This window comes from Triturus cristatus, chromosome 11, assembly GCF_964204655.1.
Source record: "Triturus cristatus chromosome 11, aTriCri1.1, whole genome shotgun sequence".
Classification (NCBI taxonomy): domain Eukaryota; kingdom Metazoa; phylum Chordata; class Amphibia; order Caudata; family Salamandridae; genus Triturus; species Triturus cristatus.
This window is the reverse complement of record NC_140594.1, coordinates 921164278-921184355: the sequence shown is the minus strand read 5'-3', so window position 1 is coordinate 921184355 and position 20078 is coordinate 921164278. Positions and strand designations below refer to the sequence as shown.

The 20078-nt window shown below is 46.3% G+C and overlaps 1 protein-coding gene across 1 annotated transcript in view; it reads left to right on the top strand.

Annotated features, from left to right (window-relative positions):
- Positions 1–20078, top strand: part of LOC146785617 (arylacetamide deacetylase-like) — a 320075-nt gene that overhangs the window by 197020 nt on the left and 102977 nt on the right. Inside the window, exon 4 of the mRNA XM_085634880.1 lies at positions 19610–19781. Coding sequence (XP_085491006.1) covers positions 19610–19781 — 172 coding nt within the window. The remainder of the gene's footprint in view (positions 1–19609; positions 19782–20078) is intronic.

Sequence of the window (20078 nt, the reverse complement as noted above, 5' to 3'; positions counted from 1 at the left end):
AAAAAAGGGTGTCAATCTGTTCAGTAGTTCCTGAGAAAATCAAAAGTAAAATCACATGTATATCTGGGCGGAGCCTAACTACACATCTCATCGTGAGATCTGATTGGCTGTCAGCACTTCATCCAAGAAGTGTTGGCAGCCATCTTGGGACCAATATACATGATAGCACCTCATTAAAAAGCATTGCAGTTAATAGAAGGTTTTAAGACTTTAGTTACATTATAAATCATTTGTTGATGGTACCATACTCATTTTAGGTATTGTGGTGTGTTCTAAGGTGATTTTACCATGTGAAAAACCCTTCTGCTGTGATATCGTGAATCATGTTTGAGAGAAAACTATTTTCTCATGCTTTTCCCACAGAGGTTTGGAAGGTGATCTATAAGCTAAACTGAGAGCATATTTTCTGTAAATTCACATTATCTTTCTCAGTCACCTGAGGATGAAGTCTGACATTCTCAATGAAACATATACATCCAACAAGGGCAGAGACTGTCAGTTGATTCCTTTGTGTTCTACTTCTCAGAGTGTTCTAAAGAACAACTAGAACGCTAACAGTCCTACTTATGACAAACGTATGGCACAACTGAAGCCATCTTGGTTGGAATAAAGTGGTAACTCTTAAAACATTTAATTTAAAAAGGAACAAAATGAGGGGGTTCATTTTGCCATGGAAAGTATGATTAGTGCTGCAGAAAGAAAAATTAGGGCACATTTTGAGTGACTTCTCAAATCCTCTTCTATTTCATTAAAAAATTCTGACATGCAAACTGAAACATGCCCTTTCAATACCAGCAGCAGACTTCCCTGGTGAGCAGTAGCTTTACTACAGTGATCTAATAAGCAACTAGTGTGCTAACATTCTGAATTTATGGCAAATGTGTGACACATCTGAATGCCTTCTTAATGGAATCAAAGTAAAAAACTGAAAGTTTTTCCTACTGAGGAGACTGTAGTAAATGAGGAAATTAGGAAACATCATAACAAATAAGTCTCCCAAAATGGCCACCAGAGACAAAAGAGCCCAAATGTAGCCCAAATATCACCAAGATGTAGCCCAAGCATAGCCCAATGACAGAATATCCAAGAGTGTTCTAACAAACAACTAGAGCACTAACAGTCTTACTTATGACAAAGTATGGCACACCTGAAGCCATCTTAATTGGAATAAAGTGGTAACACTTAAAACATTTAATTTACAAAGGAACAACATGAGGGGGTTCATTTTGCCATAGAAATTATGATTAGTGTTGCAGAAAGAAAAGTTAGGGCACATTTTGACTTCTCAAATCCTCTTCTATTTCATAAACAAATTCTGACATGCAAACTGCCACATGCACTTTGAATACCAGCAGCAGACTTCCCTGGTGAGCAGTAGTTTTACTACAGTGATCTAATGAGGAACTAGAGTGCTAACATTCAGAATTTATGGCAAATGTGTGACACATCTGAATGCCTTCTTTTTTTTTTTTTGAAAACCTTTATTACAGTTTCAGAGACATACAAATATGGGCCTACAAAAAACAAGCCGGCCGCTAATGCACATTATAAGCCTAGACACAGCTTAACAACCACCTCAATGAAGCAAAAAGAGAGCCACTGGAGTGGTAATCAACTCAGCCGGCCGCAGCCGCAGTCCATAGACAAGCAAAGAAAGGTTTCATATTTTGAAGAAAACGAAAAACATCACACACACAAGGCAGAGGAGGTTAATAGTAGTACCATGTGCTCCCCGTATCGAAGGAGTAAACAAACCCAGGGAGAAAGAGGGCGGGGGCAGGCAGAAGAAACCAAATGCGCATGTCGCAGGAGCATAGAGGAATGCGCGGGCTAGGGAGACAGAGCAGCATCCATCTCACGCTTCTGGGGCGGGGCGCAAATACCTCCACGATAGGAGTTCCAGGGACCCCACACCTTAATCCACTTCCCAGGCTTGCCCCTCGCCACATACACCGTTTTCTCTCTGAACATACACCAGTCCATGTGTTCCTTCCACGCTGAGACCGTTGGTGGCCTCTGAGAGCCCCACAGTTGTGCAATGTCACGCTTCGTTACCATATAGCCCAGAGTCACCCACTGCGTCTGCATCACATTGTAATCAGTCGGCTCCCAAACATTCAGCAAACATCTCCGTGCCTCCGGCAACAAGGCAACATGCGTGACCTCTTCTAACACCGCATGCACTCTACACCAAAACCGAGTCACCTCCGGACACTCCCACAGGATATGGAGGAAAGTCCCCAATAGTCCACAGCCTCGCTTACACAGACCATCCACCGAATACCCCATACGCATCAAACCAGGCCCCGTGACGTACACTCTATGAACTATTTTAAGCTGGACGAAATGCAAGCGGGCCGGGATAGCCACCTCTTTCGGGGAGGCCACCGCTGACACCCAATCCTCGTCGTCAAGTTCCAAACCGTCGGCAATCCATGTCTCCCGCAGTGAGGTCAGCAAACCCATTCGATCATTGATAATCTTCTTATAAATCAGCGAAATGGTGCTGTCCGGCACATAGCCGTCCAATACTCTGTCTTCCAACGGGGAGGACTCTGGAATAGCCGCCACGTCCGGGAACACGGAACACAAGGCATGATGAGCCTGAGCATACCGAAAGTATTCCCTATCGTTCAACTGATATTCAGTTTTCAACATGTCGAACGTCTTAAATTTCCCTTTCGTTCAGAGATCCCCAACCTTGCTGATACCAATCATGTCCCATTTCTCAAAGCCTTTCGTAGTACATAGATAACCCAAACGCTGGGAGCCGTACAATGGAGTTGCCCGAGTCAAGCGATCCCTCCACCCCATCGCCGCATTTGCTGCATGCCACACCTGCACCGCGACCCGCGTCGGGCCTGTCAATCGCGCATCAAGGGACCCCGAGTACAGTGCTCGATTATAATCCCCGCTTGGCAATAACAATTTGTCCATCTCAAAAGCCGGGTTCAAAGCAGGCCCATACATCCCGTGATTGACAGCAGCCAACTGCGAGGCCCAATAATATCGTTTAATATCAGGGAGAGCGACCCCCCCATCATACCACGGCAGAGTTAGCTTGGCAAGAGCAATCTGCGGCCGCCCATCCCAAAACAATCGACGCTGAAGACACTCCACCTCCCGAAAATAGCGGGCCGGTACTACGTCCACAGTGTTCTGTAGGGCGTACAAAAAACGTGGCAGCGACATCATTTTGAACAACGCCGCCCGGCCGAGATGCGAGAGCGGCAGCCGCCGCCAACCCGCCACATCCACCCTTAGGCGCTGGAGGGGGGGGAGAAGATTCCGTTCATACCGTGCCACCGGGTCCAGGGTTATAAAGATTCCCAAATACTTGAACCCCAACTGCGCCACCTGGATGGGGCACCCCCGCAGAAGGGGGGGGGCCTCCCCGGAGAGAGCGTACACACAAGACTTAGCCCAGTTGATGACCAAAGCGCAAAGAGAAGAGGCGACAACGGACATCCCTGTTGCGTGCCCCTACCCAAGACAAAGGGGGCCGACACCCGTCCGTTGACCACCACCTGTGCCAGTGGGTTATCATAGAGCAATTTCACCCAACCGATAAACCCCGGGCCAAACCCAAACTTCGCCAACGCTGCCCAAATATACGGCCATTCCAAGGTGTCAAACGCCATGGTAGCATCCAGGGACGCCAAAATGGCCGGCTCACGGATGAATGGCGCTCTAGCGAGGACGCCATGCAGTCGCCGCAGGTTCAAAGCGGTATTGCGATGGGGTATAAAACCGGATTGATCCTGATGAATCAGGTCGCCAACGACCCGGATCAGGCGATTGGCCAGTACCTTGGCAAGGATTTTGGGCTCCGCGTTCAACAAAGAGATAGGCCTGTAAGAAGTACACCGATCCCGCGGCTTCCCTTCCTTATGGATAACAACAATAGTAGCAAGACGTTGGTCAGGGGGGAGGGAGCCCGCCACCTGTGCCTCAAGGAACATGTCCCGGAGATACGGTGCAATCTTCTCTGGGCACAACTTATATAATTCGATGGAAAGGCCATTAGGACCCATGGCCTTGCCCGAAGCAATAGAGCGAATGGCCAAAGCAATCTCGTCCGGCGACGGGGCCGCATCCATCAATAATTTATCCTCATCAGATAGAGATGGCAGAGCAATGTCTTTAAGCAGCAGTCGAGAATCTTCCTCCGATCGCTCCGAAACAGGAGAGTAAACCCCGTGAAAATACTCCGCAAAGCAATCAACAATATCACCGGGGTCCGTCACACACACACCATCTACCCTCTCAACAACCGGCACCACTCGACTCGCTCTCTCCTTCTTATCCAACCAGGCAATCAACTTCCCCGCCTTATCACCCATATCGTAAAAACGCCCCTGTTGCTCCCTGCTCATACTCTTAGCAGATTCAGTAACCAGCGCCTTGTATTCAGCCTGCTTAAGCCCCAGCACATGCAGTCTGTCATCCGTAACACCTTGCTCCAACTCGGTGATCTCATTTTCTAGTCGAACCACCTCTTTCGCCTCACATTTTTTGGTATGGGAGATGAGAGATAGAGCCTGGCCCCTGAGCACCGTCTTAAAGGCCTCCCAAAGGGAGATGGCGGAAGACACCGACCCCACGTTGTCGTTAAAATAGTGGTCCAGGGACTTAACCAGGTCTGCCCGGATCGTGGGGTTTCGTAGGTACCAGGGGTTGATCGGCGCCACCCTCCCCTCCGCCCCCAAGGCGACATCCAAGTGTAGCAAAAGAGGGGAGTGATCAGATATACCGCGGGCCAAGTGTCGCACCTCCCCAATCATCCCAGCTTGGGCCGCAGGCACTAGCATATAGTCAAGCCTCGAAAGACTGCCGTGGGCCCCGGAGTGGAAGGTATATTGCGCTTGTCCAGGGTGTTTCAACCGCCAGCAATCTATCAGTCCCAGGGTATCCAGAAAGTCCCCCAGCCAGTTCTGGGCCCGAGGGAGGTCCCTAGGGGGGTGTCGATCCTCAACTCCGGAAACCACTGCGTTGAAATCCCCCCCCAAGACCAAAACCCCCCCCGGGAGCCCAAGTAGCAGGCGCCCCAAATCGGCAAAGGTGGCCGTCTGCAGGCCCGGCGGAACGTAGACAGTAACCAGCGAAATCAACTTACCCTCCCATCTCCCCACCAGCGCAGTGTAGCGCCCCCTGTTGTCATGGAGCACCTCATCCACCTCCAACAGGAGAGAGGTCCGAACTAAAATGCCCACTTCCCTCGAGCCAGATGTGAAACCAGAATGGGCCAGAAGGCGATATCCTCGCCTGTTCATGGCATGGAAAGAGTTCCCTATGAGGTGCGTCTCCTGCAGAAACACAATGTCAGGCGAAATACGTTTCAAGAACTGCAGGACCACCCCACACTTTATCCTGTCCCCCAGCCCATTCACATTCCATGAAAGAAGTCTCAACCCCTTACCCCCCAACCCTCCCAGCACAAACCATCCCCCTCCCGGAGAGCACAATCATAATAGCACAACAGAAAACATTACCCCGCCTTGTGATGCAAACAAACAAACCCCAACTCCACCCCATCAACCCCAACAAAACTCCCCCCTCCCTGCACCCCTGCGTGAGCCCAAACAGCCCCCCCAACGTGCAGTGTGCCTGTCGCCCCAATACGAAACTCACTACAGAAAGGACAAGAAAAACCCCAGAAGGAGGAAAGGGCCCCAGCCAGCCCCCCGCAACCTCCAAATACCAAAGGGCAAAGTGTTACAAACTGGAGTCCAATGCAGCCACAGGTGCAAAACGATACCAGTCCATAGCCAGGATCCCAGTTCCATTCCTACTCCGTCGAACACTCTCCGCTCTCCGCCATCCGACCCTCCCGACCTCGACCCCTAGGTAGGGCCTCCAAACACTCTCCCACCGCCTCCGGCCGGTCGAAGAAATGTGAGCGACCCTCCAACTCAACCCGCAGCCTAGCCGGGAATAGCATCGCGTATTTCAGATCCATGTCCCTCAAGCGCCGTTTGATGGCCAAAAATCCCAACCGTTGCTTTTGAAACGCTTGCGTGAAGTCTGGGTAAAAGCTAACAGTAGAGTTCTCAAACTTTAATGGCCCAGCCACCCTCGATGCCTGAAGGATAGCATCTCTATCCCGAAAGTTAAAAAGTCGGGCAATGATAGGCCGCGGGGGAGCACCCGCCTTGGGCGCACCACCCGGAATCCTGTGGGCCCGTTCCACAGCGAAGAACTTGCTCAGCCCCTTGGGTGCTAGATGAGTCACCACTAGATTCTCCACAAAAAGATCTGCAGCAGACTCCTCCGATCGTTCGGGCACCCCGATAATATGGACATTATTCCGCCTGGCCCTGCTTTCGGAATCCTCAAGGCGACGATCAGTCAGGTCACTGGCGAGCCGCAACCTTCGAACCTCCGTCTGCAAAGCGGCCACATCCACTGTTAGGCTCGACGCCGCTTGAGTCAATGAGTCGACCCGGTCATTTGTTTTGGACAGGTCCGCTCTGACCAAAGTCACATCAATCAACACCGAGTCCAATTTATTAGCCAAGGTATCAAATTGCTGGTTCACAGTCGCCTTCATCTCCTCGATGGCCCCCATGACATCCAGCAGAGTCAATTCGGATGATGCGCCCGAGGCCTCCTTGGGCGGCTCAGGCGATTTATGTGATCCACTAGGGGATCCCTTTGGCTGCGCATAGCGGTCCATGTTGTTGGCCTGGGAATAAGCTCCCCTCCGGGTAGACTTGGGTTTCAGCTTGTCGCCGTCCACTCTCGCCGCCATCATCAGCGACCACCAAGGTCAGCACCCTCCGGCACCCGGAGGAAGGCAGGCGACAAGTGCAGGAGATCTGGGCCACCAACTGAAATAGGCCCATCTGCAGTTCGAGCGGTAGGCTATGCACTCCGTCCTCGGCACTGCTCACCCAAAGTCCCGACGTCAGTCTCGGCAGATCAACTCGAAACCGAAAGTGAAAGCACGGGGTCCGGGGCAGGCCCAGACTGGCATGCCGCTGTTGTTCACTTCGCACCCGGGCACCTCACCAACTCGAGTTCGGGACCAAGGTCGGAGAAGGCCGCAAACTTCAGATCGCCACCAGTCCGGTTCCCGGAGTCCGATTTCGATTTGGAAAACGAGTGGCACCTTAGCGCAAGATCATAGACAAAAGCCCGTCTAAAAAACCAGGATTATGACAGGATAGACGTGGGAGGTTGCGGAGGCCCTCGGGAGCCACAAGCCTACGCGGCCATCTTGGTTGCGCGCTAGGCTCCTCTCTGAATGCCTTCTTGATGGAACCAAAATAAAAAACTGAAAGTATTCCCACTGAGGAGACTGCAGTAAATGAGGAAATTAGGAAACTTCATAACAAGTAAATCTCCCAAGATGGCCACCAGAGACAAAAGAGCCCAAATGTAGCCCAAATATCACCCAGATGTAGCCCAAGTATAGCCCGATGACAGAATGCCCCAGAGTGTTCTTAAGAACAACTAGAGTGCTTACTGCGTTCCTTATGACAAAAGTATGGCGCACCTGAAGCCATCTTGATTGGAATAAACTGGTAACACTTAAAACTTCATAACAAATAAATCTCCCAAGATGGCCACCAGAGACAAAAGAGCCCAAATGCAGCACAAATATCACCCAAATGTAGCCCACATGTAGCCCAATGACAGAAGTGTGCAAAACACTTATTTTTTGTGTATTTGCAGTTTTATATAGTGCAGACTTGTCAGGTATTGGAGTGCTTTACATGAGCATTGGTTACATCACAGATGATCAAATTCATTTTGGTTGTAGACATGGGGAGATCAAGTGATTTGACCAGAATCACAGAATGTTGAGCTGAAGCAGAAACTCCAACCTGGTTCCCCAGTTGCAAAGTCTGCAGCTCTGGAAGTAACACCACATCCTCTCCCCTAGGTGCAACATTTAATCAAGTGGTCAACTGGATAAAAAAAACATAAAGATTACAAATAATTTAAAAGTTCTTTGTCGCTATTTGAAAACTCAGAAAATATGTCCTCATTTTAGTTTTTTAGAGCACTAACCATAATTTTGATGCAAATAAGAGGCTCTCATATATGTAATTTCTAAAGGAAATACTCTAGGTATTACAGTTTTGATTACATCAAGATGACGTCAGGCGTTCCACACTTTTGTAATAAATATAGAATGTTAGCAATTTAGTTGTTCATTGGGATACTGTTGAGAGGCAGAGGCCAGGGGCACGGACTCTGAAAATTGAAGGTAGGTAGGAGAGTGCAGAGGCAACAATTTTACCACACTGGGCAGGCAGGAAGGGCAGTGGCAGCACAACAGACTATGGAGGGCAGTGGAAAGGGGGGCAGGGGCAACAAACCAACAATACAGGACTGGCAAGAGTGGCTGTGGCAATATAATAGTCCATTGTGGGCAGAAGGAAGAGGCAGTGGTAGTACAACCATACATGCCAACAGGCCCGTTTCATCCAGGAAACGTCCAATGTTTTTAAGCTCAAATGGGCATTATTTGATCTGTCTCCTGTCTACAATCTCCTCTTTTTCAATGTAACTCAAAGGGGAAAATCAATACCCCAGTTTTTTTCAAAATCTCCCTCTTACCAAGTTCAAAATGTTCGCAAGTATGGTACATTGGATCATGGTAGGCAGGAGGAGTTGGGGTATGGACATGGACTCGGATAACAGAGGACAGGAGAGACATGGAGAGGTGCACCAAACTGACCCTACAGGGCAGGCATCAGGGTTTGCAGCAGCACAATACACCACACAGCGCATGCGGGACGGGAGTGCAGCACAACAATCCATAGAAAGCAATAGGGAGGGGACAGGACCATGCACATGGACAACAGAGAACAGAGGGGAAAGAGGCAATGGAAGCTAGCTGACCATAATGGACAGACAGGAGAGAAAGCTGCAGCATAACAGACCATAAATGGCGGAGGGACGGATCAGGGGCATTACAATGAAACAGACAAGCCAGGAGGGAGGGAATAGGGGTCTGCACATGGAAACAGAGGGCTGGGGGCAAGTGGGCAGGGCAGGAGCAGCAAGATGACCATGGAGGTCAGGCAGGATGGGCACTAGAAACAAGACACACCATGGAGAGCAACAATGAGACTATGATGGCATACACACAGACCATGGAGGGAAGGTGGGAGGGGGTCAGGGGCAGCTGGCTGACCACACAGGGAAGGTGGGAGGGGCCATGGCAGCACAGAAGACCACGCATGGCAAGCGGGAGGGTTAGTAGCAGCACAATGGCTATGATGGGCAGGAAGGAGGGTGCGGGGCATGCACAAAGGACCATGGAGGATAGAAGGGAGGGTCAGGACCTGGCACAGACAAGAGAGTTCAGGGGAAGGGGCTTCTCAACAGACCGCGCGGGGCAGGCAGCAGGAGCAGTTGCAGCACAACAGACCAGGGAGGGCAGAAGGGTGTGGCAGTAAAATGGACCTTGGAGGACAGGAGGAAGGGAATAGGGGCATGGCATGTGGAGAGGCAGGGTGGAGGTGGCAGGGACAAGTTACAGTCATCTGACAATGCTAGGCAGGTGGGAGGGGAGTGACAGCTCAACAGAACACTCAGAGTAGTTAGGAGTGGCAGGTCCATGGTACATGGTGGGCAAAAAGGATGGAGCAGGGGCATGCACAAAGACATCGGAGGGCAGGGGGAAGGAGAATAGGGGCGGCAAGCTAAGCACAGAGGCTAAGCAGGAGGTCAATGATGGGCCATAGAATTGGGCAATGGAGGGCAGGTGGAGTGGACTGGTACATCATGCTAAATGGAGGGCAGTGGCAGCACATCAGACCATGCATGGCAGGAGGGAGGAGGCTAGTCCGTGGATTCAGACAACAGAGGATAGGGAGGAGGTGGATGGGGCAGCAAGCTAACTGTTCAGAGAAGGTGGGTATTAGGAACTTTATTGTTTTTAAAATGTGTGTCTGTGCGAACTACTTAAAATATGAACAAGTATGCAGCATTATCTCACTTTTATTCAGGAAGAAGAGGACGTTTGTGACTGTGACTCCGGGCTCACTTGGCAGAAACAGCCCCTGACCCTCCACCCCCATCGCAAAATGTAATGCCCGTGAAAAGGGTAGGTGGACACAGTGTTATAAAGAACATAGTCCTGAGAGCACGATTGAAAATGAAAACTAGATATAGTATATGGTATAAACTATGCACCAAAAAGTGTGATATAAGATGAACCGGGGCTTGAAATATAATATGCAATACATTGTGCGCAATGACAGATTCATTGGAGAGTGCAAGATAGCACAGGCACTAGCATGTGCTATGCAATATGCGCCTTGGAGTGTAATATGCACAGGGCAGTGTTGTGTAACCTAACTAGTCTCTAAAGTTGTAATATAAAATATGTGCTGGGGAGTGTAACGTTGCATATGCACTGTGACAAAGATATGGATCCCAGATTGTAATATGTATGGCATAGCGCTGTGCGTTATAACATAGGCATCGAGGAAGGCACGTTAGATGGGGCAATATATAACTAAGCCTGGGCAAAGCACTACGCTACGCTCGCGTAGTTTGCGAAGTTCGCGCTACTTCGCACTACGCGAACTGCACGTAGCACAGTGCGAACACGCGTAGCGTAGTGTTGCGTAGTGCTGCGGTCATTTTTTGCTTGCTCGCGGTCCTCAACGTCAAGTTGGCGACCGCGAGCAAGCAAAATGACATCCCGGCGAGACTTTTTCCTTGTTCGCGATCAGCAACTTCAATTTGGCGATCGCGAGCATGGAAAATAAACCTCCCGGCGAGATTCCCAACGCGAGGAGGTCAGGTTTCTCATTGCGAGTGGTCGCGTATGCTCGCGACCACTCGCGATGAGAAACTACCAGTTCGCGTTGAGAAAGCTGAAGCTCGAGTAAAAATCTGCTCGAGCAGCAGAAAACTACAGCTCGCACTGTGCAAGATGCCATTTTCAATGATTGCACAGTGCCGGTTGCATGTCCGCACTGTGCAATCATTGAAAACGACATCTGGCACAGTGCGAACAAGGTACTACGCAGTTCGCGAAGTGCTACGCGTAGCTCGCGTAGTGCAAACTTCACTTTGCGTAGCTTCGCGAAGTGCTACTTCGCGAACTACGCCCAGGCCTAAATATAAGTAGGGGTGGGCGGAATTTGCGTAATCGCGTTACGCAAATCTCCGCGAAACGGTAAAAATCTCCGCGAACACGCAGAAATTCCGCGAACACGCGGAATTGCTTGTTCGCGATGCTTTTTTCCTGTTCACAATTGCTGTTTGCGTGCTCGAGGAGAAATATCTCGCGAACACGCATTTTGGGAACGCGAACAAGCAAAAAATTTCGCGAAGTCGCGGAAAGCTGCATTTTGGGCAATTTTGCGTTCTCCGCGGAACGCGAAATTACCCAAATTCCGCAAATTCCGCGAGCGGAACGGAATTTACCGCCCAGGTCTAAATATGACCCGTGCAAAGGCAAGTGTGCCATGACATATTCACGGGGTGGTGTTACAGTGCACATGGGCTAGAGAGTGTCATAGCATATGCACTAGCTGGTGGAATACAACACAGAGGTGTGAGGCACTCAGCAGGCACTGGTGGGTGTAACACAGCATTGGGCTCAGCCCGGAGCACGCTGTGACTCTCAAGTGAGATTCATCTCCTTTCCAGAGAGTAAAATAAAAAGTATTACACATCCGGTGGTGGATGTGTATTTTATTAACCGTGAGGGGGGTTTCTTGCATAGTTTGGTCGAATTTTAGTCGAATCCCCTTTGAATGGCTTGGTGTGCGTGTATATTAAATGTGCCCGTCAATAGCTATCCATGTTTGTATAAATAAACGACAAGGGTGTCTACTTGGAGAGTACCCACTGGCGGGGACGCCGGGATTAGGCACGGTGGGTCGTCAGACACGTCAGAGCTTCACTAGCGGTGTAAATACATTCCACGTGGATTTATTCTATGCATAGTCGCCTTTTAATGTTTAATGAATATCACGCAAATCGTCATGGTGATAGGTACATACGGTTTGTCCAGCATGTCCTTGGCGTTTCTATAAATATATATTTTTTTTAAATAATAAAAAACAAAGGCTGGCCCCGGGGGATGGGGTCCCCGGGGCCATAAGTGGCCTGAGGAGGGGGGCTACGCAGCCCCCTCCTAAAGAATAAAAAAAAAAAAGGCCATGACCCGGGGGTTGGGGTCCCCTGGGCCGATTAAGACCTTGGGAGGGCCAAATTCATTGTTTTCAACAAAAGAAATTAGGGTGCAAACCCTGCGGGATGGGGTCCCCAGGGCCAGTAAATTAGAAAAAGAAGGGGGGCCACACAGCCCTACTTCTTAAAAAATAAAATAAATAAAAGACCGGTATCGCGCCGGAGGCCACGCCCCCTCCTTGCAGCACTCTGCAAACGCACCCCCTGGCCAGTTTTAAGTTGGGGAATTAATTCCCCTCCAATACTGAGGGTCCCTGAGGGCCAACTAGCCCAACAGGTATCTCCAGTATGCGCCAGGGAGCTGCGTTGCAGACAGGTGTTCTGAGGCCACGCCCCTTTTTACACCTCTATGCAAAGCAGCTCTGTGGCGCTTACTGGAGGTTCCTAGTGGGCTAGTTTGACCCTAGGGACCCTTAGGATTCAAGGGGACTTAATCTCTCAACTTAGAATGGCCACAGGGCGCGTTTACACAGTGGTGAAGGGAGGGGACGGGGCCTGAGGTGACGTGTGCAAACACGCCCTGTGGCGCGTTTTAAGTTGGGGAAATAATTCCCTTTCAATCCTGAGGGCCCCTGGGGGCCAATTAGCCCACCAAGTGCTTCCAGTAAACACCACTGCGCTGCGTTGCAGAGATGTGGTCTAGGCCGTGCCCCTTTTTACATCTCTCTGCAACGCAGCTCTGTGGTGCTTACTGGAGGTACCTAGTGGTCTAGTTGGACCATAGGGACCATCAGGATTCAAGAGGACTTAATCTCCCAACTTAAAACAGCCACAGGGCGTGTTTGCACAGTGGGGAAGTGAGGGGACGGGCCTGAGGTGACGTGTGCAAACACGCCCTGTGGCGCGCTTTAAGAGGTAGTTTTAATCCCCTGCCCTATTATATACTAGGGGCTTACAGAGGAGGTCATGCTGATCACACTGTGATCCCAACGCATAGTGTTCCCTAGTGTATGTAGGTGGTTTCACTGTATTCTGAGTGTCTTTTAACATAGCACTGGCTCTAGGACTGGTTAGTCAGACTCAGTTATCACCAGTATCCGTCTGAAAACGTTGAGGGTACAGGATGATTTTGCAACAAGGCTTCTTTCTGCTCTTCTGTTTGTTCTTTCTGCACGTTATCCTTCTTCCTGCACTTTTCTTCGTCTTTGAGGACTTCTGTTGCTTCTTTCTGCATTTCTTTTTTTTCTTTCTGTGCGTTTTTTCTTCTTTCTTCACATGTCCTATCTCTGTAGGCATAGTTAGAAATTAGCACTTAAAAAACCTTTGAAATTCACTGAAAAAACCATAGGTTTTAGGCACATTATAGTTAGGAATTAGCATTTAAAAAACCATAGAAATTCACTGAAAAAACCATAGGTTTCAGGGGCATTATAGTTACCTGGACTTTTCACTCGTACAAAACCATTGAAATTCCCCCGTTATAGTTAGTTCAGCTAACTATAACTCGCGCGCCCGCAATGCACTGCTGATGACGTCACATATTACATCACTCATGACATGGTCAGTGACTTCACTCATGACATCACTGATGACATCTCAAATGACATCACTGATGACATCATCCTTGTGATAGTGTGGCAGACCTCCTCTCCCCCTAATATAACCTTTGATACACACATTCAAAAATAGAAACTAAAATTTTCAAAACAATTGACATACCAATATCAGTTACAACAACCTATTCAGTAATTCTAAGATCCACATACGCATCCACTCATTCACCAACAGTCCTATACAGTCACTCATACATGTACTCACTCATCACATGTACTCATACGCCTATACATCCTGTTACACAACTCCACTCATCCATAAAGTTACTCACACACATAGTCACTCATGCTAATAAAGAATCAAACATCCATTTACTTGCATATACAGTTATACACACACCACCACACTTACTTCTACAGAAACTTACACATACTTAGTCTTTTAAACAATCACTTATAGAAACACATACTTATTCATACAGGAATTCTTTCAATCTCTCACTCTCACATATACTCACTTATATACACCAATAGTCACATATACTAGTTTAAAACATATGTAGTTACTCATAAAGACACTATTGAGACAGTCATTCACTCAGTAACACACCCATGCACACACTCATCCACCCATGCAGTCCTGCAAACATGCTGTCTTCAACACATACAAACAGTGAGTCACCCATTCATACACCTATGCACTACGTAATACCCCCCACCGAACCATACAGATACTCAGACACTCATACTGATACTCAAAACAACAACTAATAACCTATATAGACACTCATGTAGCTACTCACCAACCCATGCAGCCACTTATACACAAAGTGAGAGACTGTTACAGATATTTACATATTTAAACATTACTCACTAAGCCATGTATTCACTAAGATACACTTAATCAGTCAGTTATACAATCAATTTTTGAAAAAAAATCATCCATTTAGACACTTATATACTCATTTATTCTTCCATCGACCTTGAGATATACATATATAAAACATATGTAATTTTCAGAAAAACACACATTCACTGGATGATGTCATCAGTGATGTCATCAGTGATGTCATTCGAGATGTCATCAGTGATGTCATGAGTGATGTCACTGACCATGTCATGAGTGATGTAATATGTGACATCAGCAGTGCATTGCGGGCGCGCGAGTTATAGTTAGCTGAACTAACTATAACGGGGGAATTTCAATGGTTTTGTACGAGTGAAAAGTCCAGCTAACTATAACGCCCCTGAAACCTATGGTTTTTTCGGTGAATTTCTAAGGTTTTTTAAATGCTAATTCCTAACTATAACGTGACTAAATCCTATGTTTTTTTTCAGTGAATATATATATATATATATATTCTGATAATTCTAAGATCTGATGGCAGGTTAAAAATGAAAAATAAGGAGGGTTCTAGATAACAGGATTGTATTTTTTGCTCAGTGGAGCTCTTTGTATCATATGATACAACTACCTTGTAGTGCCATCCAATAATAACAATCTCTTCCACTCCTTCTCTCCCTGTATGGCACATTTGCGTACTTTGCATTATTATTCAACACTCTTTTGCACTTTCTTGCAAGTTTTACACTTTTTTGCACTTTTTGGCACTATTTTGCACTTTTGAACAGTGTCTTTGCACATTTCTGGCAATTTTGCAAAACAATGTACAATTTACTAAAATGAAATAAGAAAGTAAATTGTATAAATAGAAAGATTTTTGTCTAAAATGTGACAATTCACAGCATTTATCTATGAACTAAATTTCAACAGAGATTACAGGAATGTATTCTTTGAATAGTATCATTGGAATAATGTTTTCAGAGTTGCTTAATAAGCAAAAATACATATCTCCTTTTGGTAGTTTTGAAAGTGAGGTGAAATAACTAACCCTGGGCGTAGTTCGCGAAGTAGCACTTCGCGAAGCTACGCAAAGTGCACTTCGCACTACGCGAGCTATGCGTAGCACTTTGCGAACTGCGTAGTACCTTGTTCGCACTGTGCCAGATGTTGTTTTCAATGATTGCACAGTGCGGACAAGCAACCGGCACTGTGCAATCATTGAAAATGGCATCTTGCACAGTGCGAGCTGTAGTTTTCTGCTGCTCGAGTAGATTTTTACTCGAGCGGCAGCTTTCTCAACGCGAACTGGTAGTTTCTCATCGCGAGCGGTCGCGAGCATACGCGACCACTCGCAATGAGAAACCTGACCTCCTCGCGTTGGGAATCTCGCCGGGAGGCTTATTTTCCATGCTCGCGATCGCCAACTTGATGTTGCTGATCGCGAACAAGGAAAAAGTCTCGCCGGGATGTCATTTTGCTTGCTCGCGGTCGCCAACTTGACGTTGAGGACTGCGAGCAAGCAAAAAATGACCGCAGCACTACGCAACACTACGCTACGCGTGTTCACACTGTGCTACGTGCATTTCGGGTAGTGCGAAGTAGCGCGAACTTCGCAAACTACGCGATCGTAGCGTAGTGCTTTGCCCAGCCTTAAAAATAACACAGGTACTCTTCTCAAGATGTTCATTAAGGCTTAAGGTATTACCCCAAAAAATTATACAAATGCAAAAAAGAAAAATGATTATGAAAATGCTCAATTTACACAATGAAATTTGAAAAATTGTAAATGAACAATATTTTTAGGTTTTTGCATCTTTACAAAATCTATCACAAAGAGTACTCTACCAGAAAATTAACTATCATCTGGTTTAATGCTTTGATTTTAATTGGGTGATGGTGGCAAAAGGAGGCCAATTATACTCAGCACAGAGCACTTTGGATTGAAAGGAAAAAATGTAAAATATAGGAAGCCAGGCCGGATATGTGCCATTCGTATTCTTAAAGCCAAAATGCTAAACAGAGTGAATTCAAAGGAAAGAGGCTTGGGATTTGATTTCACCCTCACACACACAAACAGACAGAAAGACACACGCGCAGTAATCCGATTAGCAGACTGAGGTTTCATGACTTAAAAGATAACATCTTCCAGTGATTAGTTATCATTTCATTTATTTTTCATTTACTCTGCGCATACTTTATTTTATATAGAATTACTTGAAAGTTAAAAAAGAACAAAATACTTCACATAATATTTGGTTCTTTTTAGCCACATCTTTGATCCCTCCACTGCTCTCACTGACCGTGTCCAATGGCACTCATTATTATATCACCCACACTTTTTATTAACCTCAATTGCTTCATTTAAATGAAGACAGTTTAGGAACATGACAAATAAACAATGTCACACTTCCAGGCCATCTTATTTTGCAAGTACTTGCTGAGGCATTTGGGCTACCTTGGAATGCAGCCACAGACCGCAGGAGGTGTGTGCTCCACAGTTTGAAGACCTCTGCACTAGTAAACGGCACAATAAATACTGGCGTCCACAGGTGAAACTTAACTTTCCATGCCATGGTTTAAAGTTTCTGCACCATATAATAAGGCTGTATATCCTTATTGAACATATGCTTCTCTTTGCAAGATAAATGTAGCACATTATGTTAAAATTAATTTGCAAGCATATTAGATTCCAAATCCCACTATGGTTAGCCTAAAACATCCATTCCTTGAATGCAACATTTGACTAAAGGTTACTTGCTAAAACCTGAACCTCACAGTGACCAACCTTTATTCCCTGAATTTATTTTGTTTTTCCCCTTCCTTCCTAACCAGTGCTTGTTCTGTGTAATTATTAACTCCATTTCAATAGGAAGTGAAAGATTCTATCTAGTAACTCCAGGGCATCACAAGATTTGCGTTCTGGAATGGGGACAGAATTATGCGGGGCCTACACCACATGTAGGGTGTGATATAAAGTCTGATCAATGGAGAGTACCATCCATATGCCAAGGTGGCAAATTATGTTACTTACACCATCCTGAAGGTATACCATCCTTCGAATTTAGATATGACCTCGCGCCCTGCATTATCTCGGAGCATTGGAAAAATCTGCTGTCAGTGTGGTTTCTTTCAATGTATAAAAGCGTTTCGTGGCTGGACGTTGTTCGTTTTGATCGCAGTCCATCAACCTATTAACATGTTTCAGATTTTCAGATTTCCGGAAAAAAAATCCAGAGCTGGAGTTTGTTTCTGAAAAACAAAAACCTAATGATGCCCTGTGACTCAATGGCAGACTTTTCCTGTAGGTGATAGGTAGAAAAAAAGACATAACACCATCCACACTAATAAGGGTGGGCAGGGTAATGTTCTTCTTCCATAAGCCACTACTCCTTTTGAGGCATCTGAAAAAGCTTTCAGTTGAGAGAGCACTTGAGGGGTCCAGCGATGCAAAACAGACAGTTCCATATCTGGGTTAATGTCAATGCACATTTGGTTCAACCCCATATGACCATGCCTGGGATATAGCTGCACCTGACTCTTAGGGTTTAATTATGAGTCTGGAGGTCCATGGACTGCCAGACCCATGGGGGCGCTGCAGTGTCAGTCTTCGGACCACCTTATTACAATTAGGGCAGTTGGACCACTATTGCCTCACCACAGCTGCCAGGAAACCCACATTCCCTGGTGGTGGTGCGGTGTGATAGAGGCAGTAATTTGCTCGGTGGGATCACCACTGTCCCACAAAGCATATTACAAGTTTCCTCTCCACCACAGTTTTCATGGAAGTTCCACCACCAAAACCATGGTAGAGAGAAAACAAGGTGCCTCATGAAATGCGGATGCACACAGGGGGGCACAACATGTGCCCCCATGTGTGCATGCACACCAGTTTCTACAGGGCAGGAACTGTTTTTGGCATCCCTTTGCAGGGCCAATTTTCTGAGGCACCACCTGGGCAATGGCAAAAACCAAGCCACCAAACAGGAGGAAACTTCTCATCTGGCGGGTGGCCTGACTATGGGTTTGGTGGTGTGGCAATGGGGCGGACCTGGCACTGGACCGCCAAACTTGTACTCAGGCCCTTGGCAGGGTCCATTGTATATACTTCTGTGGTCTGACACCTTAAATTTTAAGATTGAGAACCCTAAAATCTTCCATCCCCTCCACTTTTCTCCACTCGCATCCAAAACTGTCACTGAAACACACCAGCGTTCTCTTAAGCCCAGAGAGCTAGGGGAAAATATTCTAGAAGCTGAATTGAAAAATGTGTCCTTAGCATTAGTTTAGGAATATCAACATTTGTTGATAGGATATAGATACAGAAGTACAATTATCTTCTTGCAAATTCTGGTCCCAAAGTACGGGAGGTATTTTTTAAAGCAGTAAAACATTTTAAGAACCAACCTAGCTAGTAATAGGAGGTTTCCTAAAAATCACCATCATATGAAGTCACAATCCCACCTACCTACTGAATATTAATGAAGTTGATCACAAATTGCAATTCACTACAAATGGAGGCCATCTCAGAGACAATGGCCTTCTGGGGGTGGCAGACTATAATGCCTGTGATTGCTTTGAAATGGAGCAAATCTGTTTTAAAAGGCAGCACAATTTCCTTAAAGTAAACGGGGGGTGTTGAAAAAAGTGTCTGTTTATTTAAGGTTTTTGTTAAATTTACAAATGGGAATGGATCCCAAGTGGACACCTTTTCTATCGCAAATATATTACTACCACTTTTGAGGAGTTGGTAAATTCTCAACATTTTGCAAGTGGATTTCCAATGTAAAACATTGATATTTAAGAAACTGATCTGGTGTTTGGAAAAACGTCCATTCAGAGTCCCATTTTACGAGTCAAAAAAAGGTCATAGATAGGAAAAGGCATTTTAACAGTCGTAAATTAGAGTGTTTGTGATGGTTAAAATTCTTAGAACATCTGATCCACAGTTACTTTCTAAGTTTCAGGGAAAATAATTTCAGTTAATGTCATTAGCACTTCTTAATACATTTCATCATATAATTTTTCGTATACATAATAACCAGAAAACTGCAGCAACACATTATTTTGCAGAGATTTTTTTATAATGTAATTTTTGCTCCTCTAGGTACAGATTAGCACCTGCTAATCCATTTCCAGCAGCGTTTGAAGATGCATATGCAGCAGCAAAGTTTTTCCTACAGAAAGAAGTTGTTGATCAGTACCATGTTGACCCAGGCAGAATATGTGTGTCTGGGGACAGTGCTGGAGGAAACATAGCAGCAGCTGTGACACAACAGGTACTGTATTCTTGTTATGTTTATAAATATATTTTTATGCAATAATAATTTTAAAAGTTCTAGATTTGTGCTTTCTTTAATATGTCCGGAGGGTGCAAAAATAATGACATGAAAAATAACAAAAAAAAATGTCATCATAATTAGCTTCTCATGTTTCTTAAACCTCTTAAGGTGTTGTGTGTTAGTTTATTGGACACAGTGTCTTACTCAAGACCTGTCTTTCGCATTGTTTTCTATTTCTAGTTATACATTTTTTTTAACCTCATCGCAGTGAGAAGGATATATGTCTAAATTATT